At 46.9% G+C, this 24412-nt stretch overlaps 1 protein-coding gene across 5 annotated transcripts in view; it reads left to right on the plus strand.

Moving 5' to 3' along the window:
• The window catches only part of LOC143366694 (zwei Ig domain protein zig-8), a 63729-nt gene extending 51230 nt beyond the window's left edge, over positions 1-12499 (plus strand). For 3 of the 5 annotated variants that reach the window (XM_076807963.1, XM_076807959.1, XM_076807962.1), the window contains 3 exons: positions 7771-7937; positions 8483-8651; positions 9578-12499. In XM_076807963.1, coding sequence (XP_076664078.1) covers positions 7771-7937; positions 8483-8651; positions 9578-9666 — 425 coding nt within the window. In that variant the 3' untranslated portion in view covers positions 9667-12499. The remainder of the gene's footprint in view (positions 1-7770; positions 7938-8482; positions 8652-9577) is intronic. The other 2 variants (XM_076807964.1, XM_076807965.1) reach the window with 2 other exon arrangements.
• Positions 12500-24412: the final 11913 nt, after the last annotated feature.

Raw genomic sequence — 24412 nt, forward strand, 5'->3', positions numbered from 1 at the left:
TCGTGATAACAATACTCGAACCTCGGCGTTACAACGTGCTATTGTAATTACCTCTCGTGCTTTGGCTGCAACGTGCTATTTTCGCGAAAATGCGGGGGCTCACGCTCGACTTACGATACACCGATCTCCCTACAGGCAGGCTTCCTGCTTCTCCTTTTTCCCGAGGAGGCTCCATTAGCTGAATAATTACCCTTGCAATATTGCTACGACGTGCGAACCTCTTTTCGCCACCAGTTCTCAGTCGCCCGGCTGGGTCTCCGGTATTAATTCCATGTGATCGGCATAGTACATACTTGCTGCGCGTTGCGTGGCATGCGTTGAACAACTTCTTTATGGGCTCCTCCACTTGAGCACCGAACACAGAGTAGGTAGCCACGTAGGTGGTGCAGGAACAATGCCCCTTTTGTGAAACGTACTACGGTACTATCGAGAGCGATATTAATCGGTGCGATCGGTGCAACAGAGCGGGTTTCTGGCATCAATGGTCCCGGCCAGTTTAGAGATTTTCGACTTCGGGGATTAAAGTGGTCCCGGCGGTGGAGTTTGTAAATTTCCATGACGCTCGTGCACGCGCTCTGAAAAGGGTCGGGCAGCGCGCGGTGGCAACGGGAAAAGCTTTTAACGACTGAGGAGTAGTCGAGCATATCTGGTGCCGTAACAGGTATGTATATACCTGCAAGCGGCGGGAATGATTTCTACGGAAGCATCGCTTAATCCTGTTTCGATAATCCTCTCATCGCCGGCGCTACATTCGGCCAAGCAACTCCGACTAAACCAGCTGGGATTAAAGCGATGTCAAAAGTACGCGGTGGAATCAAAGACGGGATTTAAATAAATTACCCTGTGTAACGGCGCTTTCTAATTTGCCGCTGATGCGGCCCACTCTGGAACTTGGACAATCCTTTTGAATACCCGGGAATAATTGTGGAACAACAACCGTGAGGCATACCGGGTGGCGAAACTAGGTCCAGACGGCACGCGTTATCGATGTTCGGCCACGATCGAGAGAGAGCGAGCGCGAAAATTGATTCCAGCAGACAGAAGTTATGCCGCCAGTCGCATGGACGTTCGATTGATCAAATGGACAATGCGGAAAGGGGGCGAATAGCGTCGGACGTGACAGGAAACGGGCGCAGGTTGAAAGGGTTAGGGCGCGGGTTGAGGGATGGGAGCTGTGTGTGCGGAGGAGTGACGATTATCGTTACACGTCTAGCGGGCAAGCAATTCCTGGGGTAGCATCGGTTAATCCGGTTTCGATAATCCTCTCATCGTCGCCGGTGGATTCGGCCAGGTGGAGATTCGACTGGAAGGAGAGAAGGAGGGTGCTGACCGGGATGGACAGCTCCGTTATAAAATCGAGGGGGAACGGGGGGGGGGGCAGAGAAGGGATTAACGAGGGCGCGGATGATACGGGTATGATATAAAGTTTCGTTAGTTCAATACGGCGACGAATGATTTCCAATCCTGGCCGGGTGCCAAGCTCTTTCCGGACGGTTTAACTGAAATAAAGGATGTGATATTGAGAATTCGCCGAAAGTAATGTCCCGAGGATGGTGGCGGGTTGCTATTGTAAGCACACCGATGTTCCTGGGAGACTGGCTGGCCCAGGCCGCTCCCCGGGCTGCCTGGGGAACGTTATTTTGCGGGATTATCGCGGACGATAAAACTGCTCCGTCATCGCGGTCGGGAATAACGATCCGGAGGGGTTGTTAGTCGATCGCGGTCGAAAATAACCGCGGGCTTTTACCGGCCCTTCCATTAGGATTGTACTCGCGGTCGAACGAACGGTGTCTCGTGGAAATTTATCGTATCGGCTGTGATTAATCCGTCGCGAAAACATATTACGGCTTGCTCCGGCAAACCGCCGACAAACGCCTGTCCGACTGCATTCCAACAAAACGGATATTTCCAATTAATCGATCGCCGGATCCAAAGTGCCGGGAGTAACCGTGAAAATTGTCAGCGTGGATATTGCGTCGATGCGTAACGAGCCTAAGGGCTCTATTCGCGTCGAGATCTGCATCGATACCTGCACGTATGATCGGTTCTCTGGCTTCTGTTCTTTGGCACACTAAATATTTAATAAAACGTAATGTCCAAACTTTTCAATCGTACGCAATTAATAAACCTTCGACGTGAGACGTATAAATATTATCAAAGAAACAAGCAATAATTGTAAATGTTCGTATCAGTCGGATGCTCAAAGTATCGACGCCTCAGGACATCGATACAGGCGACGATACCGGCTGATATCGATGCGTCGATACCGAGACAGTTAAACACCCGTTGGGATTTGTAGCGCCATACCGATAGGTACTTGCAACACGCATCGATACCTACAGATCTCAACGCGTATGGGGCCGTTTACTGCACAAAGTTCGCAATCACCTCACAACTTTATACCCCGGCCGGAAAATTCACGGTGACAAGCGAATAAACCGCGCGTGAAAAATGATTGCCCGTTAACATGCCAACTCGGGGAAATCTTCACATGTCCCGCAGGATCTTGTAAAATCTTGGACCAGCATCTTCTACCCCGCAGATGGTACGTCGTCGAATATCCTCCACATTTGATTGCCGTCTTTCCTTTCGCATTTGACATCCCTCCAAGTTTTCTTCTCGATTACGGTTCAAATCGTGCGCAAGAAAACTCCCTGCAATCTCAGAACGATAATGTTCCAGCGAGTATTCCCAGTGAACCGGGACCCAGCGAATTCGGTAAGCGCACGTAACACACGCCAAATAGCTCGCAGCGATCGCGTCTTATTAGAATGTGGACGTTTCCCTAGCCTTTCACGGTAGACTAAAACTTAGGCGAGTGTTTGGACCGGGCATCTTACCATTATCGTGCTCTTTTGTCTGAATGGCTCTTGTTGAACAGTTGAGACGGAGTTCCCTTATGGCCACTGCAGAATCGCTTGCCGCGGAGTGCATCGTAACGTGGAACATTGGCCGGTCATCCAGGTTCATGCTTGAGAACACATTCTGATCGCGTGTATCCGTTGAACACGAACCATCGTCTTATCGCGCCGTTAATAAGATATTAGCCAGTGAAATATTCATAGGTATCTCTTGGAAGAAAAAGAAAAAGGAAGGATGGATTCTGCCGTAGGAAACGATATTCTTTATGGATGAAACGACTTGCTGGATTAGTTGTTGCCACTTCTCAAGCACTTCCCCATTCTGCTGCGATCAAAGGAGCGCCTTTGTCGTTGAATACTGAATTTGCTACTTACTTTTGCAGGCGTTTAAAGGAGCTTCGCTGTTCTTAGGAGGTAATCATTTTCAAACGTCGGAAAGTAAAAACTCGCGATTCGCGAGCTGAGTTCCCTCCTCTTGCTTAGTCGGGAGCTTCTAAAAACTTTCCCGCGATTACTTCTGTGCCAGGAGGACGTGCCAATTCTACAAATCCCCCCGTAAAGTTATCGCCATCCCGGACCTCGCCCAAAACGAGTCCCCTCAATTAGACGCGATGAAATACAATCGTTGCGGAGAATTTTTCCGCTTACGTGTTAAGGGCAGGGTTCTTTCCTCCGCGAAGCTTATTCGCGTCCGTCGTTGAAAGTAATTTAACGAAGAATTCAATTACGGCCCCGGTTCATCCTTGCGAAAATTGGTCAAAGATAGGTATTCGTACAGCGTTCCTTTATCCAAAGCGCGATCGCTAATGAAAATCTTAACTGCCAGTTATTAAAATCCTTTTCGCCGTGCAACTACATCCACGATATTGCAGCGAAGGAGACATTCTTGCAAAATTACGAAACAAGTGTCCGTAAAGCATTGTCCAGAACCTAATAAATTATCGATGAAATTTCCGCAGCTAGGTTATTAAAATTTTCCCCGCGCAACAAGGCCGATAGTCGGAGCACTGAAACTCATTCTCAATTCTGTCTCCACGCGCCGCGGGTCCTGTTTCAGCCAAAATTCGTCCAGATGTTTCACAGAAATGGCAATATTCCAGACGTCCATGCCGCGAACCCATCTTCGGCAGAGGTCTAGCACCGTCCTCCGCCGAAAAGAAAGAAGACAAATCCAGCGTGGATCGGAAATTTGGTCAGCCCTGAGACCGGAGCGAAAGCACATGGCTGTAGGTGGGCGCATCCGAGCGCAATCAATTTCTATCGTTAATGGCGCGGACGGATCGCCGAAGATTATTATCGGTGAGAGGAATGCTCAGCTCCTGTGACAGAGGGACGACCAGCTGACCGACGATATGGCGCGTAACGTATGGGATCCCGTAGCTCCTGGAAGCATCGCGTCGAGGCCCCCGTCGACGAGCTCGTCTGGGACGAGCTCGAACGGTTTCGGGCGGCCGCGCCGGTAATAATGCATGCCCCGGTTGCACGCTTGTCCCTAGCTCGTCCCACGTTAAGCCACACTCAATACCGTCGGCTGCCTGTATATCCGTCGGGTGAACGTCCTCGATCACGACGAAAGGACACCGGCGAGTCCAACCGGCATTATTGTCCTTTCGAACGCCGGTCACGATTTTCAGCCGCAATGGAAATCGCTTTGCGACGCTCCACCGTCCCCCCGCTAACCCGTGCTGCACAGGCAACCTTCATTATTGATCCCAGCCTCTTTTCACGTTCCGGAATAATTTATCTCTCCGCTCGGGAGGTGTTGTTGCCACTGGTCACGTCGAAACTGATGGTCCAAGTGTTTCGGGATGAAACGCCACGGCAAATTGAACGATTTCCTGCCGCGCGCCATGGGAAATTTCTGGCGGGGGACGAGTACCCAAAGCTTCGCTGACAAATTACGGTTTATCGCTCGATACGAGCAGCCCGGCGCGTCTTCGGTATGATACGTCCAGGGGTAACGATGAATTCCAATGAAAAACTGTTTCTTCTAATGGCTATGCAAGTTGTTACTTGAACAGCCTCCGTGGTGGCATTGCTGGTGCATTACCTTCGCTTCGGTTCGAGCGACTTTTCACCATATAGAAATAGAGTAATACAAACTTGAAGGCAACTGGGGCTGCAGAAAATCACTTTGCTCGAAGTCTGAATGGGAGGCAAGAATCGTTCTTTTTAAAGCGGCAGAATCAACTTGATTAGATCTGAGGATTCCGGTGTATCAACGTCGAAGGGAATTCTATTCCTCGTGAAGCGTCGATTTACTATCCTCCCACTTGTTGGCCTTTTTTGCTTCCAGCGGAGAGCAGCGGTGATTCAATTGTGGCCCAAGTCGCGGTCGAGTTACGTATCCGGTGCGTCCTCGATTTATTTCCTGGCGCGGCTAGGAGGTCGAGCAGAGATCAATTAGGGACGGAGATCGATGGTTTGGTTAGATATTAATTCGCCGAATCAGTCGGACCTTGTGGATTTCGGTTAGACAGTGCTACCAGGCTATCGGGATTAAGTGTCGTCGATAAGGAAACCAAGCGCAACAATTACCTATCATCAGTACAGGCTTAAAACATTTTTGGTGCCATTTTTACAGATTGCTCGATGCGTTATTTCCTTTACTAGGCCGCCGCTCGTACGGTTACTGGAGCTGCTATTTGTCGCAAGAATTAGGTCGACTATTCTGGAAAATCACTCGGAGGAGGCAAACATCCGTCGAAATTCGCACTTCCATCGGATTGCCCACGAAATAGCAGCGCGATAAGCAGGGACCGGTGATCGATGGATCAATCCGTTGCAAGTTCACTGGGTCAATTTGTCCCGTTGAACTTTGGGTGTAATCGATCGGTTTCCCCTGCAGACGCTGTCGAATCTCCTTCGAGGCATCTACTAAGGAACGGATGGATTATTCCTTGAGGAGTGAATTCTCGAGGTGCCGCTAGTGCCTCGTAAAACGTCTACTATACCGATATCCAGCATCCCCTTTACCCTCTGATCCGCTGAAAGTTCCCGAAGGAGAAGCAATATGGCGTTGAAGGGGCGCGATGCCGCTTAGGGACGAGTTTCTCCAGAGGAAATGAAGATCTCTTGCTGCTGTCGAGTACCGTTCGAATGGACAACGGGCGACGTTCACTACGTTCACTGGAAGATGCAGAAGCCCGTCAGCTGATCCAGAGAAGCTTAAAGAATACCCGGAGAACTTGGACGCGGCGATTGCAGCGTTCTGCGCGACAAATCGAACGATTTCCATTTTAATCAACGGAGGATGTTTGCGCGATCAAAAGCTGACGATTTCAGACTGAACTTTCCTACCCTTAGATTCTGCGATCGTAAGAGACGTTAATCCCAAGCAATATATTGAAAACGAGAAGGTGGGTTACTCGGTCTCTGAGGTAGCCGCAAAGCTGCTTCCTAGTTTAGAATACCGCGCCGTGAAATGGAACCCGCGCAAAACAACGATTAATTCATGTTACCGTCGTAAAGCCAACGAACCCCGTGTTTGTCGAAGAATGTAGGACCCCCTTAAGCCAGTTCCAGCGAAAATAGAGCGGAGGTGGAACAGGGTCGGTCAGCAAATCATGACTGACCAAAGAGAATTCGAGAAACTCGAGGAATCCCCGCGGTCCCGCTTCTCCTTTCTCACGTCGGGTAAACGGTCGCGCGGATAAACCTGTTATTCCTTGCTACAAAACGTCACGGGAATAACAAGACCGGACTAGCGAGATTATTACCAACGTCAATGTTTGCCTCGTACCCGGCTGGACAACGATAAACGTTTACGTTGCCGACCCTTGCGGCCGCACATGCGGCAAAATTGATGCTCCCCGAGCAAAGTGATCCTTCTCTTTTTCACGCAAACACAATTTGTTCGCTCTGCTTTGTTTTAGTAGCGTAACGGTTTGCCGGCTGGGCTGCAAGTGTCTCGAGCAGACTCAACGAAAGAAAGATTACGTTATCGCGCGACAGTAATCTAGCGCAGGGTTGCGGCTGGTACAATATTGAGTTAAGACGCGACTGTTTTGCGGAGCTGCAGCGATGCGTGATCGCAGTCGCATCGTGGACGTTGTAGTGCTCTCGGCCGCCCGGGTCCGTATTCCTAGGGAGGAAATGAAGGTCTCCGAGTTGTCAGGGGCACTCCTCAAGTTGGTCAGCAAACTGAGGAAATCCTGAAACAGGCTGTCAGATAATGCGGACTCCACTCGGAACGTTCAGGAATTTCTGCCGTCGCGGCGCAACCAATTTCTGTTCGACGATAGTAAGTCAGAAAGTCTTTCGCTAAACCGGGGAAAGGAGAGTAGCGGTGAATAGTAAGTACCTACAACTACGCTGGTATATTTAATCGGAAGGTTTGCTTAAGAGGAAACCTCCACCGCTCGATGCTGGGGAATCTATTCGGTACGGATCGTATCGTAACGCTTGCAAAACACGAGACGCCCCATCAGAACGGTTCAATAAACGATACGCCCTTTCGAGCGGCATGAGTTCCGAGCAAGTGGACGCGTTCCGTAGCAGCGCGGCCTTTCGTTGATTGTACGCGACGCGAATTCTTCCGAAGGAAATTCCAAGCCATGTAGAATTGATCCGATCGGTATTCCCTCGGTCAAGTCTTGCTTTCAAGGAACTGTATCAGATGTATCGTATCGAAAGATCCCCGTTCGCCGTTATTGGATTTTATTCGCCGGGCCAACCCTCTCGCTCTGCCCAACAATAAGATTGAATTTGAGCACGATCGAGCAAAAACAAGCATTCCTGTGTAACCAACGGTTCCCTCCTTTCACTTGGACGGAGCACCGACACCGCAAGCCTTTCCGCTAATGCCACTCCACTCGCTTCGACTTTAATAGAATGGACACTCTGTGCGAAAGCTTGGGTGATCTTTATAAATCAAAGCTGACTCGAGGGCAAATTCTGCGCCCTCTACTTGACACGCGACTAACAAAAAGGCTGTTTTTGAGCGCAGAGCCGGTCACTGAGATCGCCGGAGGACCGGATCTCTTCATCAACAAGGACAGCACGATAAACCTGACGTGCCTGGTGAAATATGCTCCCGAGCCACCGTCCGCTATGGTTTGGAGTCATAATCACGAGGTAAGCAGACTCGAAGAGCTTCTTCGTGGATGGACAACGGGGGTCGAGGCACTTCCAGACGTGTCCGAGATTTATCGTGGACAGAAGTTTCTCACCGCAAATGCGGCTGGCAATTTGGAAATGCGTGGGAAGTCAGCTTCTATTTTCTTTCCACTCTGCCGGTACTCCCTTCGGATGATCCGTCCACGTTGAAGGATTAAGTGTCTTTCCGCAGCACGGAAGGGAGGAGAATATTAGCGCGTCTGGGATCTATCGGGCGCACTCGGTGTCCGTTTCAGTAAAAACGAGGGGGTGGAAAGTCGGAAAGTAGCTTTCAAGGGAGTTCCGTGGGTTCCCTTCGGACGGGCCGCAGCCTAGGAACGTGTTTTAGAGGGATTTGTCCCGCGATGCATTTGCTCGTTCAGGAGAGACACTTGCCGTCACCACTGGTCCCCTCGACTTGGCCGCAAAGTACCTTTATTCGCAGCCAGTCACGTCACGGCCGTGTAACGCGACATTCCGTGCCCCCTCTGCCCTCCTGTCTGTCTGTCTTCTTTCGTCCGCAGGCGATTAACTTTGACTCGCCGAGGGGTGGCATCAGCCTGGTCACGGAGAAGGGGCCCGTCACTTCAAGCCGCTTGCTCATTCAGAAAGCGATCGAGAGGGACTCCGGCCTTTACACGTGCTCGCCGAGCAACACTTATTCGAACAGCGTGCGGGTTCACATTGTTAACGGTAAACGAAAACACAAGACCGCTCGTCAACCTATTTTCGCCCGCCGCGCCACCGTTTTTCACCGAGTAACCGCTACCACCCCTTCCATGTACCGACGAGTACAGTCAATTGCTCCACTTCTCCACCACGCCTCCTCCTACTTCCTCCCTTTCTTCCTTCGTTCCTTTGAAGCGAAAGGTACCACGGTTGAATCCCTCGCGATCGCGTTTCATACGGAAACTTTCAACTATTCCTGATTACTCTGGCAACTGGGCCACGGTGTAACTAGAAACGGACCCACCGTTCGATGTAAAAGTAATGGTTTCTATTTATCAGCAGAAGGTACAGCGAAAGATGCTTCGCGCGTGTAATCTCGAGTGGGGTCGTTGTCGCTTGGCGACCTACATACAAATGCCGTGGCAAACGAGTCTCGCAAATCGCATAATCGAAATAGAATCTTCGGTCGCGTGCAAGTTGGCCCGTTTTGCACGACAACCCCGAAGGAAGCGTGAAACTTCACGGAAGAGTTTGCAGTGCGGTGCAACGCGGCTTGCCGAGCAGTTTCAGGAGTTTCCGAAATTTCATTTACCCGCTACATACCCCGACGTATTAGGGGACGATGCTCGCGCGTAATTTTACGTAATTACACGAACTAAGTGGGAACGTTGACGCGTTGTCTGCGCATCAATCACGGAGGGATTCACCCTTTCCAAAAAGAAAAACACCACCAATTCCTCCCGAGTAGTTTGAAGAGCAATAAACAAGGGGCAGCGAAATCTCATCAACAATTTGAATAGGCTAACAATTATATATTTAGCGACACATCCACAATTTTTTTCCCATCTAATTTTATACCCGGAACCGCTCACAAAAAATCATAAAAATAACCACAGAAATCTCAGAGGGGAACGATGTTTTATATTGTCGTGAATATACATTTGTTGCAGAACATCCAGCGGCGATGCACCACGGTGGCGGGCACAGACTGTCCTCGACGTTGCTCACGCTAGTTCTGCTTCTCCTGATGAGCATTTAGCCGGTAATGAGCGTTGGAGCGTGAGCCGTGCACAAGTACAAACTCTTCGAGTGCTACGACCTGAAATCGATCGGTTCGACTCTTTTTTAAGTTTTAAGAAATCGAGTCGATTCTCGATACCGTTGTAAATACTTAACTGGTGACGCGAGCACTTTTCGGGACAACGGAACGCACGTTTCGACGACTTCTTCGCTGTATCGTTTCCATGCGCTCCGCAATCGACACTTTGTGTTTTAGCTGCTTAATGTTACGTAATACCCCACTGTGCGTACATATTAGAATCCCTCAAGCCGTGTACCATTCAGTCATCAGTTAAGCGTTGAACAACACGTGCGGCATAGCAAGCGTAAGATTGTTCGTTTCACTGTAAATCTGACGAGAGTAGGCCATCGAGTAGGTTGGTGGAAATGTTTCCTTTTCTAGGGACTAATAGTTGAGAAGCGCGACAATCGCTGCGATCGAGCCAACGGAGTTTCATAGTCGATTGTCGGAAACATCCCCGCGGATCGGGTAGCTATTTTCAACGACTATTTTTACAGCAATTGGAAGCACGCAGCCGACGTAAATCCCGTGATCGGATCGGTAATCGAGTTACACGGCGGGACGCCTGCTATCGAATCGAGACTTAATTAAATAAAAACACGTACGGAGCAGGGACGAAGAAACGTCGTCGAGGCGGCTCTAATAATAAACTTGCTTCTTCCCGCGTCGTCGAAACTTTCACATTGTTCCGGGGCGCTTCGATACGTCCAACCTTGAAGAGAATAAGTGCCGAGGTGACTCGGTGTCGCGGCGAACTTGTTACATTCTGTTTCTATCGGCGGGAAATGGAATCAACGCCTTCCGAGGCAACTTCTTGCCTGCCGTGTTCCCGGCGTGTAATCAATTTATAAGAAAAGAGCAAAGAATCCACCGAGACAGGTGGGAAACAATTATTTCGCCTTCCGAGGAATCAGCATTTGCAACAATCAGGAGCTCTAAGTGTTTCGCCTTGCGACAACGGTCTGCACATATCAGACGGAGCATTTCGCGAAAGTTTCGAGGCACGAACTGACACATGATTGCAGGGAAATGGGAAAAGATTTCGTACTTCGGAAGAAAAAGCTTGAGTGGAAGGAGATTGCAGCTGTAAGTATACGTGGAGGTCGCAAGATTTTCTGCTACGCATTCACGTGCTAACGAGGTTTGTTCGACAAAGTTCAGACGGTCCAAGTTGGAGAAAGAGAAGCGTCACGTAAAAACGTAACATCTGGTCTTACGCAATTCTTTTCGCTCACGTAGGCTGAAATTTATTGGCCCGTGCTCGTTTCAATGGAATTTACACACGCGGTACAAAGGTGGCTTCTGTGCAACGCGCTGTTAAAAACTAGGGAGAATCATGGTATCGCGACAGAGTTTGCAGAGCAACTGCGCCGAAAGTCCACGGAACGAGTTTTCTTCTTGAAGTAAAAATGTGTGCTGTACGACCAATCCTTAAAAACATGACCGCGAGTTAAGGGAGAAGGCTGTTGCTGAGCATTAAGGAAAGAAACGGAGAGATGGTTCGCTCGAAACCTGTGTCGGGCTATTCGTACTGATTACTACTTAATTTTCCTCCTTTTGCCGGACTCTTTAAACCATCGTGATTACGGTGAACTGTAATTACTTTCTTTTCCCAGTTTCCTTTCAACGAGAACGGCGATTTCGCTGTGTCACATGCTTTTGAGTTTTCATTAAATAATTTAAGAATTAAATTGCTTGGAAAGCTTCAGAATTAAATGAAAAATAGCTGACATTGCAGGAGTATCTTCGCTCTGATTTTCGCACAGTAATATCTTCAAAATTTTAAAGAACTCGTTATGAAACTTAATAAGGTTAACAATACAGTGAACCAAAGGCATAAAGTTTCTTTATGAGAATCTTTCCGTACCTTTGTATCGCTGCTTTCGAAACACGCTTCGTTCGCCGAGGCGGGAGCGTAGCCATTTCATTACACATGTTGCTGTAACTATCGTTATCATTGCAAAACACGTAGCAGTCGCGTTTTCGTTATATCCAAGGGACCACAAAGGTTAGACGAAGGCAGATGGTGCAACTATCTTGATCAACAAATATTGTGTGGGAAATGGCAAGTGTTCGATGTAAACGGGACATATTGGTAACAGGTGGAAAAGAATGCATTGGTTGTCAAGAAATTCGATACTGACTTACATTTACGCTGAAACGTCTGTCCACCTTACTATCGCCACCTTTATTTTGTCTATAATAAGAGCAAACTTAAGTTAAAGCGCCGCCAGCAAACCGATCGAGCTTCTAAATAAGAATCTAAGACGCCACTTGTGATGTCCTGTCGGATTTGTTGACAGCAAACGCGTGAAATACAAAATGCAAATGTTGGACGTAACGCGAGTCTTTCACCCAAATCATCGTAGCCACAAGAACTTCATTGTAATCCATGTTACTCACCTGTATACAATACTGTTAATTGTAAGCATTTTTTATAGAACCTGAAGAATGACGTGTGAGATGTCTTGTAGCCACTAAGGAGAAAACGATTCGCGGTTATCTATCCTTGTTAGTTGATGTCGAGAGTGACAAGAATGATTAATCACCACGTTTACATCGTATAAGGAATTTTTTTACGAATGTAAATAGCTAAGAAATTCAAACTTTATAGCGACAACTCTCGTGTCCTCGTTGTAGAGAAACTCCACCCTGTCCAATGTTAATCTCAAGGGTAATTAAAAAATATAACAATTCGCCGTGTCTAAGCTCGAATCGAAATCGAACTGTCGAACGCGAAGGGTTACCTTTCTTAATCACTCGCGAGGAATAAAGTATCTTTACGACGAAATTTCTATGCTTATCAGTGAACATGTTGTAGAATACAAACAGAGAAAATTCCATATAAGGTTCCTTGATCACTTTCCTCCCCATGCTTTCGTTAAGTCGTTGGCACTTTCATTAAGTTCCCCTGACAATGAAGTCTGAACGACATTAAATATTGATCGAAGCGTTTCGCGGTAATATCTAACTGCGGGAGGTAGCAGTGGGTTTAAAGTTTCTCAAAGAATCGGCCCTTTTCCTCGGTTTCCTTTCAGGAAACACGTCTAAGTGATTTTGTTCTAAAGCAATCTACGAATGAAGTAAAAATTTCTCCCCCACAAAAGTGCCTCGAGAAAGCTCGATTGTTTTATTCCCTTACTAAAATAAAATTGTCAATTTCAACTCTCACGGAGAAAGTTTCTCCATTAAGGAGCATTTTTTCTTTCGCGAAAAGAACGCAGCCTTAGGAGCGTAAGCGAGTAATTGAGTTCTAAATCCTTCGACGAAATGCTGTATTTTTTTTTAATCGAAGGAATTTGTGAAGTAGCTGAGCTACCCCAGTGCCTGCTCCTATTTTCGCCAGGAACCGTTCAATTACATTTGGGCGACGTTCCTCGTGGAAACCGCGGCGCGGCGAAGCGCGGCAGTCAGACAGCCCTTTCATCCCGCGTCCTTTTCTTTCCACTCTTTAAGTTACCCCGTAGACGTTGCATTTTGAAGGAGCACGTTTTAATTAATCCGCGAGTCGACTGACGCTAATTACCCCTCTTTGCTGCCGGGACTTTTTTTTCGCGCGTTCTCCGCTTTGTAATATGAACCGGTCACCCTTTTCAATCTTCCGTTAGATTTCACCTGCCCTAGGCGCGCACTCGGACGCTCCCTTTCGACCTCGCCCGCGCCATTTTTCGGTTTTCATTCCCCCCAGCCGAGTGTACACTTTTTGTTCGCGGCTTAATGATACGAGAAAATAGACTCGACCGGCCGGCGCCGCTGAAATTCGACGGCTCCTTAATATTCTGATCCTTTAATTAGCGCCGCAGCTGGGAAGAAGTCACTGAACCAACGGGCAACCGAGCAGCGAGTTTATTTCTACACGTACGCTGCAGCAGCATTAAGCTCGCGAAATAAAGCCACCTGTCTTGTAGCTTATCGAACAAGTTGCCTAAAAAGTTTCAGGATCTTTTTGCTTGCTAACAGTTCAAGAACGTTCCGGCACATTCGTGGACGGAGAGTGTAATGTACGGAAACTTTTAAATGGTTCAATTAAAACGCGCAAGAATTGAAAAAAGACTGTTCCCCCTTTGTAAAGTCTTGGCATTTTTTGCAAAAAAAAAAAAATTGCACGGCTACGGAACGCTCGAGTCAGAATGCTCGCAGGATAGCGAGAGGATTTCCACTGAAATTCTTCTGAGGATTACGATCTCGCGCCCTGTGCGAGGCTTGGGTGGATAAAGGAAAAGGTGACAGTGCGAACGGATTTGTTAATGCTGCAACTTCTTTATATAGCTGTTGTGTGGAAGTCGCTAATGAGATAAAATCATTTCCGCTTTCCTCTCCGATTATAACTTACTGGCAACCCTAATGCAAGCGATCGTCGATTAAAGCTGCTGACAACGATTGCGATTTTACCCCGGCAAATATATTTTAAATGTCATCGCCGGAAGAGGGTCTGTTAAATTATTCGATGAAAGCTTCTTTTCACGGTGGAAACGGGACGAGATTTTGAAAAATTAATCGCCACCAGCCACGTCCAATTCCCGGCGCACAGTCGCATTTAATAGAAGCGGGCATTTCTGCGGAGACATCTTACGTTCTATCCAGCGACCGGCTCAGAGTTCCCATTCCCGTTATGCACTCGCGTTAATGAATAAAATTTAATTAAAAAGTTAGAGGAACTTCCGGCGGCAACAAATAGAGCCGTGGCAAAAGAAGTTCTAATTGGAAGGCCCGCGGATTGTGTTCCACGCAATTATTTTCCGGGATTCTTTTATTTTCGCGATAACAACTCCCCGCTGCCCCCGTTCGACGACGCATTAATTATCTCACAGCTTTGAAACGTCAATTAACTTCGAATTTGTAGTTTCGTCGCGGCGATTCCCCTTCGGCGGCGAATCGTCCGAGCGCTGCTTTGTGAAATGATATTAACGAACGAAAGAGTGATCGCAATTGGACGCTGCTTTCAGACAGCTCTCATCCCCCGCAATGCCATCCGCAACTTCGCCAACGTTTTAAGATTAGAATCAAGTGACAATGGAGGCCATATCGAACATCGTCGTCGATTCCACCAGTTAGCGCAGGGTTAATACAATGGGTCAATCAGTGGACGCATGCAGACGTCTGCGGCTATTTGTACGCCCGCGTACGGCCCGACGCACGTTCCCGTTCAATGGACACATCGCATCCCAGCGTTCCAGCGCACCAGCGTATCCATTGTATCAGAAGTATCCCTCGCGAGTGGACGCGTCTGATCATTACCAACCGCGCGCCGCGGCCCTCGTTGAAATTCTATCGCCCCAATTAGCTGCTAAACCGCCGAATCCACATCGACGATGCTCACAGTCAATTCAAACGTGACGTTAACGTTTCCTTTTTCAACGGGGTAGTCCTTGCAAGTGAATTTGAATGGTAGTCTGCCGGTGATATGCCGGAGCACACCGTTGCGGGCGTGGAATCGGTTTTGATACGGTTTTAATATCGCGCAAGGTAAGGTAAAGGTACCAGTAGTTGGCCAGTTAAGAGTAACTAGGGTAAACTCGGGTAAGTCCGTGATGGTTTTAGAATTTGTCTTTTAACTGCTAATATTTACATATTCTGAAAGTGAGTCTAGGATATATTGATAGGTTAGACATCGGAGAAACAAATAACAGGCTATCAGAAATTTACTAAGTGTATTTAATTGAAAATATACAAAATTCAGTTGTCATGACATACTGTGGTTACTCCGTGATAGCTCTGCTTACTGCGTGACAGTTCTCGCTAGCCCATGATATGGCCATCAGCTACTTTCTTTATATTATTTTACATTATTTTACATTATTTTACATTATTTTACATTATTTTACATTATTTTACATTATTTTACATTATTTTACATTATTTTACATTATTTTACATTATTTTACATTATTTTACATTATTTTACATTATTTTACATTATTTTACATTATTTTACATTATTTTACATTATTTTACATTATTTTACATTATTTTACATTATTTTACATTATTTTACATTATTTTACATTATTTTAGATCATTTTAGATCATTTTAGATCATTTTAGATCATTTTAGATCATTTTAGATCATTTTAGATCATTATAGATTATTTTAGATTATTTTAGATTATTTTAGATCATTTTAGATCATTTTAGATCATTTTAGATCATTTTAGATCATTTTAGATCATTTTAGATTATTTTAGATTATTTTAGATTATTTTAGATTATTTTAGATCATTATAGATTATTTTAGATTATTTTAGATTATTTTAGATTATTTTTATTTTGTGCATAATCAATCGTTTCATGTTCGTTAGATGTCTGAGACGTAAGGAAACATTGTTTCCAGTACTAACCATCAAAATTTCTCAAACAGCGCAATCAGAAACGCAGTCTCAGGCACACGAAAAATAAGAATTTAGTCACTTTTCATAAGCAAACATAACACTGATGCCTTATTGTAAGATAATTTGAAGAGTAAGACTTGTTAAAGTGTCATTTTACCGTCACTTACCTGCAGTTTGAACTTTCCATTTATCTTCTAAAGCACATATAATACATAAATAAGCGATCGTCCACAACTAGCACGAAAAATTTCACGAATAATGCTGCCGAGTGTTTTAAAATTCCATCCAACTGCACTTTTGTCAAAAGGGCGTCACTTCTAAAAACCTTATTTCTCACGTTTTCCTGAATATTGGTCAACTAGTGGTACCTTTACCTTGCAGGTTGATTCCAGAGGCGCGCTTGGCTTGCTGCGAAGTTAAAAGGAATGCCTGGAGGGGTTCGTCGTTGGCATAGATGAAGCAGCGGGACGAAGAAAATCCAATATTTAATGTTGACAAATTCGTAGGTTAATGGAGCAGAGGTCGCGAACCAATAAGCCCCCCGCTCTCGCGATGGCCAACGAACCATACAGCACAAAATTCTCGCCCCACGCTTACGCGAAATTTAAACAGAGAATCAGCTTTAACGACCATCCGCGTTCCTCGAGGACGCGCGGAGGGTAGTGACGGCGCTTTGTCTCTCGCCGCAAGAACAAAGCACCCGGACAAAATTTCATTTAACTGGGAAATTAAGCGCCGCGCCGCGGTCGATTCAATTACTTCTCGGTCGATAAACGCGTCTGGTACTTTGACGAAACGAAAATGCACCCCTCGCGTTAATCCACTGCCGCGTAACCGATGCTTACGAAACGCTAGATTAATTCGAATATCCAGTTATTAGGTATGCGCGCCCGGTGTCAAACTGCAGCGAACTAAGGAAGCAGTTGCTTCCACTACGCGAGCGTTAGTTCCCTAAACGGAGGGTAAATCCAGAGTTACAGCCGCCTGATTGCAGACTTGGGTGTATCAAGGAACGTTTGAAGCGTGGAGTCCAAGCGGAGAGCGTATCATAAATCTGCGCGGAGGAAAGGCAAGGGGATGTAGGATATATTCTTTCGCGAACGGAATTAATAGCTTTGAAGTTTCAGCGAAAAATCCGTCGCCCCGGTTTGCGGAGCTTCCAGCGGAGAGGAAATGGGGAGATCCCGTGGTTAAATTTGCTGAATGGAAGTAACCTTCGCTGGCGCGCTACAATGGATTTGTAAAGTTCAATTTAATTCGCGAAGCAGATTTATGTGGTCCGATGCGCTCCCGTTACGCTCGAAATGCTACTCGCTTCTTAATTACGTCTCCCGGATCCGCTCGCTTTGTTTTACGATTCACATTTATCACGGGCCTCGTAAGATTCCCTGCGAAAATACACCGTGGCGAGAAACAAGAGAGCTGGCCGCGCCGTTCGTTAAGACGTTTAATTTTATACGCCTCTCAGCCTCGTTTCCGCCCGGGGAAGTCACTGCCGCGTTATTTAGCTTCCACCGCGAGCCATCCAAGAACGGGATAAAAAGCGCTGGCCGACGTGGCGAGTTTTCGCGCGATTAATACGTAATCGCGCCGCGATTCTTCTTCCCGTAGCTCGATACATTTCCTGGCAAGCTGTTTAAAGCCCCGCGGTACATTTCGTAACGTTGAGAAATATAGATCTGCCAGCGTTCCGCAAAAGCCTGGGCATGGCTAAATAAATGGCCCGCAGTTTCGCGTAATTTCTACCCGTGTCTAACTTTTTTCTATAGACGCGTATCACGGTAATTGTTACGGTGTCGCGAAGGCTGCGAGCAGAGCTCTTCGGGAGGCCCTCGAATCGCCAATAGCAACTAATTAGTCAAAGCAGAACCGTGAAACTCAGACCTATCCGTTCTATCCGAACGAGTGTTGCTCGCTGGAGAGTTATAATTGCGCCTGTGCTCGCGACGCTCCTTCCGCCCCCTTGACTCCTCCCCGAGATATTCCAAGAAGCCTGCGATCCGAGGGAAATAAAAGACAATAACGAGGCGGAGGCAGCGGAGGCCGAAGAGGCGCTTAATTACCACGCCGCGCCGTCAGCAAACCTCGCGTGCAAAGCATTCCCGGTAATCGTCCATTTCGGCGAATAAAGGAATGAACCGGGCCCTTCCGTGGCAGCAACGACACCCGCGAGAGTAATTCGAGGTCGTTGTTGGTCCTTCGAAAAGACGTCATTACGTTCTTGCACGATTTTCGGTACTCGGAAAACGAGAGCGACCCGTTTCCAGAGGGTAGCCATGGGGACACGAAAGCAGTCGGCTAATTTCCTCCCGAAGAGCCACGGAAATGGCTCTTGCTACCGATTACCACTGGGACGATAATAAACCGAACCGCCGATGCTCCGTGGTCACCCTTGGTTAACTTACGTACTCTTACAGGCATGTTGAAAATAATTCCACGAAGCAATCTTCAGAAATTGAAGTTTCAAAGTGTCGACGTGCTTGAGGCGTGATCGAAAGTTATGCCAACAGTTGGACAAGTAAATAAATAACATACAATAAACTCCATTAGTTTTTACTTCGATCCCACGCCCGTCGTCCCTACGGTTGCAGAAAGACTTTGAGCTTAAAGTATTAGCTCCGGAGGTCCGGAGCATACGACCAGCATCGCTGGAGAGTTTCTTCGTCGCAGTCGATGCGTCTCGTGGACCCCGTATTTTCCCCTCTCTCGTAAACGTTTCGTTAACTCGCTCGTTTCGCCCGATAGCACGGGCTCGGCTTTTCCCGAAACGAAAAAGGCCGGCGTGGAAAAAAAGACGGGGGAAGGAAAAAGGAGGAGGTTATAATCGAGTGACGCACGCGGTTAGCCGCTCGGTGAAAAATGCAGCGGTTAATTAAAAATGTAAAAAGGCGTGGCGGGTTTTAGTATTGTCTATAATGAAATTCAGGCAAGTGCGCGCGGACCGGGATTAATAATAAAACCGCGAGTGCGCGCACTCACGCGGACGTCGCGTAGGCTGGGCGAGAGAAACTGAATTAGGAAAAAATTTAATTCGAATATTCATTAGCGTTATGGTAGTGCCGCTTGGGACGTTACTTCAAACGGATTATGAACGGTAGGCAACGCGCCGCATAAAAATCCACCGCCCTCTGGGCCGCTATTTTTACATTTGTCGTGTATTTGCAAAACGCCACGCGGAATCGCATTAGCTGCAGCCACGCCAAACATATCAATTACAGCTTCATTAGTTTCCCAAGGTAATATTCAATTCTCCTGCCGACGAAGTGATTATACAATACATATAGAGATAGTAAAAACTGTTAATAAGCCTAATCTTAAGAATATGAAACTAAGAGTTAACTAAAATTACTAAAAATAAAATGAAATGAAAAGAGCAACAGTAGCCAACACACCGTTGAAATAAACCCGATAAAAATTGATCACGACACAACATTGACTAGAACAGGAAGGAAAGCCATAACAAGGTAGAGCTGAACTAAGGAAAGTGTTGGAGGATATGTTGCCAAGTTACGTGTTTGAAGGACTGATAGGAGTTGCGATATATAAAAAAGAAGCTTCGAATTTGGGGGTAAGTACTATGTGCATGAACAGATCGGACTGTTACTGGAAGGTAAATGCGTGCCAGTTCGTTGTAAGACGATTGTATTCGCGCTGTTCGATCGAGAAATCAATGTCTCTAGAAACGAGCCCGTGTACCTGCACCTTTTCCCGAGATTAAACGAATGTAAGGGGCGATGGATTTATTGGGATAAGATGTAAGTTTCCCTCTCGTTGAACGGTCCAGCCATTCCCTCGAGGTACAACGACCCGCCCTCGGTCCTTTTCACCCTTCGAGGTCGGTATACTTTTCGTCCATGCGTCCCCTGGACAAGCTGGGACCGTTTCTCATTCGATATATCATCCCAGGCCACCTTGGTTTAACCGTATCGGTAAGCCTTCGCTGAAACCCCATTCAGCGCCCTCTCCGTAGATTAAATTCGTGTAAGTATCGGGGTAGCAGGATCGACCGAGGCCAACTTTCATTAAAGCTCCTTTCCAACGTGGTTAATCGTGTTTGTGGGCGAAACTGAGTTTCCCCGTTCCCGGAATACCAGAGGACCTATGAAATTTTAGCTCTGTACCGTTGCGATAGTTCCCCCGAATACTTTTCGAACCACTGCTCCCGCTGCTATCTGGATTTAATTGATCTTCCACTTTTTGTCGAGGCCCCCGCCCCGAACTTCTGCCGAATACTTGCAATCGTTTGCAGTGTAATTCTCCCGGTCTCCGTGGCCAGCCGACGTATCTCGTTTCCGAGAGGGCTTTAAAATTTCCTATAAATTTGCTTGGCGCTGTGTTCTGGACAAGAAAGGGGCTGCAAATCCAGGGCTCTCCGAATATCGCGCGGTATACGTGAAAATTGCATGCAACATGATATGGAAGCGGTATCAAGTTCCACAGAGTTTGCAAACGCGGTTTTCGTTCATGCAACTCGCATAACATATCAACGTGCGTCGTAATACGCTGCAGACGTACATGCGATTTAACAAGCGACTTTAATCATTTCACCGCCAGCTCTGTTTCAAAGACTTTAGGCATTCCATCCGTGCGCTTTCTAATACTCAGCTAGCAGCCCCTAGCAATCCCCCCGATTTTATTAAACTTCCATCGGGTCGAATCAGGGCGCTGGTAAATAGTCGATCTCGGTTTTACGTAGAAATTAAAGCATGCACGAACAACGCAGCGGGGAATGTGTAACCAGGATGATAAAATTTTTCAATCCACCTATTTTATACATGAACGTGCTCGTTTAATATTTCACGCTACGGCCCGATTTGGTACGATCCATGCTTCACGTTTGCCTTTCGCCGGATGCAATCAAACGTTTGAACGGAAAAGCGGAATTAAAAACTGGATAACATTGCAAATATAGATCTACATATGAGGCAGTGAGAGCAAACACGGACTAACTCCCACTTTGTCTGCGAAATTGAGTTAGCAGCAATAATGTATTTCAATAGGCTGTACTTATCGTATAAAAAAGGTCGAATTAATTTTTTTTCTACGTGGGTTAGACCATTTTTGCTGCCAATGCCTCATATACAGTATCAAATCGTGTATAATCTCTATAGGGGTAAAAATTGGGATAGTTGATCACAGTTTTGCTTTTTTATTAAAATAATGATAATGGTTTGCTTTGTTTTTATTTAATTATGTAAGGTGTGATTCTTAGAGTATTCTCAATATACTTGTACAAATTTGAGAACTGAAAACTAACTTTATTAACTGAACTTCAACGTTTTCTGGCAGTGATGTTATGCACAAGTATCCCCTACTGAAGGGGAGACTTGATCAGTGAATTATAAGAGTAAATAGCACATTAAATTCCGAAAAGATATTTATTCTCTTCGTTGATAACATGAAATAAAGGGAATATCGTAAAAAGAAAGCAAACTATGGAATAACAAACTTGAAAGAATCTATGCCATAAAACAACGTAAATGAATTCTTAAAAGACATTTCACTTAAATATCATCTGATTAAGATGATGATGACGAAGAAAAGATTTTCCTTCTCATTTTCTTTGCCGTATTTTTCTGTTTCATTAGCTGTTCTATGGTTCTTTTTGGGGCATTTTCAGCTGTTCAAGTATCCCACCTCACGCACTGTTCAAGTATCCCTCAATGAATTCGGTTTGAAAAAGGTGAACGGAAAAATATTATATTTTTTACGAAGTGGCCAAAACTGGTACAATATCTTAAATTGGCCGCAAGTGGTGCATCCACCCTATTCTATGCTCCCAAAAGAAAACAGCAACGTGAAGTGTTGCGATAATGCAAACATCACCACGATATCGTGACAGCTGGCACGAGTTACCAATATATTAATTAAAAAGCTGATGCGATCATGTATCCCCGCTGATCAACTATCCCATCTTTCCCCTAATCTCTACGAGGCTTGCCAAAAATTATTTGCCCTCGCGAAGGGGTTGTCCAGTAGCTGCTTATCCGAACGATTAATTCTTTCGACCACTTATCAATGGCAGCAGCTGGTTCTGACAAACATTTATGGCCCCTTTAATCCGTGGTTCCATTAACGCCTGGCATACACCGCGACAAAGTGTGGCGCATTAGCGCCAAGTCAACCATAAAACTTGGCGTGGACATTTAACAGCCATCGTTTTACGTAGTACGCGGAGTAAACGCGGCCCATCCTCGCAGCTACTCGTTTCTGCACTGATTAAAATCGTCGTTAGAACCCATTACGAGCTCCTACGGAATTTTCTTTCCGCGCGCCGCATTACGCCGGAAGAAACGGCGAAATTTCATTAACAAGCCCCGTAATTTCAGCGCCGCGAGACCCTTTGCGCCAGTACCCTCCGGCTCGTGCAGCAGCTCCGCTGGAATTTCTCCTCTCCGCCGGGGGCGCGGTGTCCATCCCCTTCTGGTAGACGTCCCGCGTACGTCTCTCGGCGATATTTGATTTACCTGGTCCTCCGCGTTAGACGTGACACTTTTGCCACCCCAGGCTTCCTAAATGTCTGCTCCGACAATGGAAGATTGTAAGGGAGAGTGGCAGCAGGCGGTACTTGGCGGATGTTTGATGTCACGATCGCGACGCGAAAGTCGAGGAAAAGAATTCGAAATTAACGCTCCCCCGTCTGTCGTCGAGGACGCGTTTCCCCGTCTCGCGCAATTATTGCTGAACTGGCTGCAGTCGTTCGGCTGACCATTTACGAGCGCAAGTTTCGAAAGCAGCTGCGCTCGCTCTGCTGTCGTCGACGTGCAAACATTTTCGCGTTGGCTTTCACGGGGCGAAGCGTGCTCAGCTTGTTTTCGCCACGGTCGCCCAACGCCCCGCGATACGTATCCTCTAGTTATTTAACATTTATTAGGGGACCAGGCTGATGTCCCGCGGGGCGTTAATGAAAGTTACGCTGGAAATTAGACGACTTGGGACGCCCGGCGGAACAAGGACGGAGGTAGCGGAGTAATTTTGGAATTACGAAACGCGAGACACAAAGTACCGCTGGCTTGAAACGGGGATACGCGTGTAATTAGAAAAGTCCTTGGATTCTTGGAAGCAGAGAGGAGGCCTGATTGATCGTGGGACGGGCTCAAATGAAACGACTGATCGGCCGGTGGATCGTAATTATCGAGAGACACGGTTAATTGGCTTGACCACCGCACTCGCGGAACATCCTCGGCGTGCCTCCGCTGTAATTTGAAGTAACGCGATCCGGTTTCTAATTAGCGCTCTCTATTAAAACGTCCGGAAAACTGTCGAGGCCGCAGTTGCCCGCGCATTATGCACGCGGCGATTTTTCACCTGCTCCCTTAATTAGCCTCGCGCTCTGATCGATCGCGCCCCGCTCCGTTCCGCTTGTCGCGCAAGCTTCCCGCTTTTTCCACCGACCATCGACACGCTCCACCATCTACTTTCGATCAACCGACCAATTAAAATAATGCAATTACCCTTTCGAGTTTATTGGAAACCTTTACGCGGCCGGTCCGAGTGAAAATTTCGTCGGCGCGATTTCAGCTAATCGCATTAACCGCCGCCTGCTTCCGTTATCTTTCACAATGCACAAATCCTATTTCCTGCATGTCGGTGCTAGGTAACACGTCTTAAAGGAGAAGAAAAATCCTCGCTCGAGACTCGCGTTAGAAACGGACACGGTTGCCAGCGCGCAGGAGAAACAGGGGAAGCCTCGGCGTGTATGCTTCGTGTCGGCGCCTCGTAGAGCGAAGGCGCAAAAGTGTGAACGAGCAGTTGTAGAAAAAAAACGAGCGAAACCTGAGGTGCGTGTGAAAAAGGCCGAGGAAGTTGTGCGCGGAGTGAAAAACAGGCGTGAGGCGAGCTTCGAGACCGCTTCGAGCGAGCTTCTTTTATCGGTGCCCGAGGGGCAGAGGGCAAAAAGGTGTGAACAACTAGCTTTGGAAAAAAGAGGAGCGAAATCATACGTGAGTGGGAAAAGGAGCAAGGCAGTTACTCACGCGTGGAAGGAAAAGCGATTCGAGGATAGGGTTATGGCGTTCGCTTTTTTTTCTCTCATGGGCAAAAAACTTAAACAACCGGTTGCAGAAAAAAGAGGCGCGATGTCTTACACGCGAGCAAGGACAGACAGTGTGGGTCCTTGCAGAAAAGAGAGCTGGACGCGCGGTGGAAGGTCAGGTTTCTCGTCGGTGCTTCATAATCTCTGGGGAAAAAAGGTGTGAACAAGCAGTCCGAGAACAAAAGCACCGACGAATTCTTAAATGTGTGGGAGAAAGACGAGCGAACAGGCGTATTTTTGCAGCAGAAACAGAGGCAGTTTTAGGCCCGGTGCAGACACGCGGCTTGGGGCAATTTACCGCCGCGTTTTGGCAGAACATAGATTTATATGAAGCAGTTCA

This window comes from Andrena cerasifolii, chromosome 3, assembly GCF_050908995.1.
Source record: "Andrena cerasifolii isolate SP2316 chromosome 3, iyAndCera1_principal, whole genome shotgun sequence".
NCBI classification, from domain to species: domain Eukaryota; kingdom Metazoa; phylum Arthropoda; class Insecta; order Hymenoptera; family Andrenidae; genus Andrena; species Andrena cerasifolii.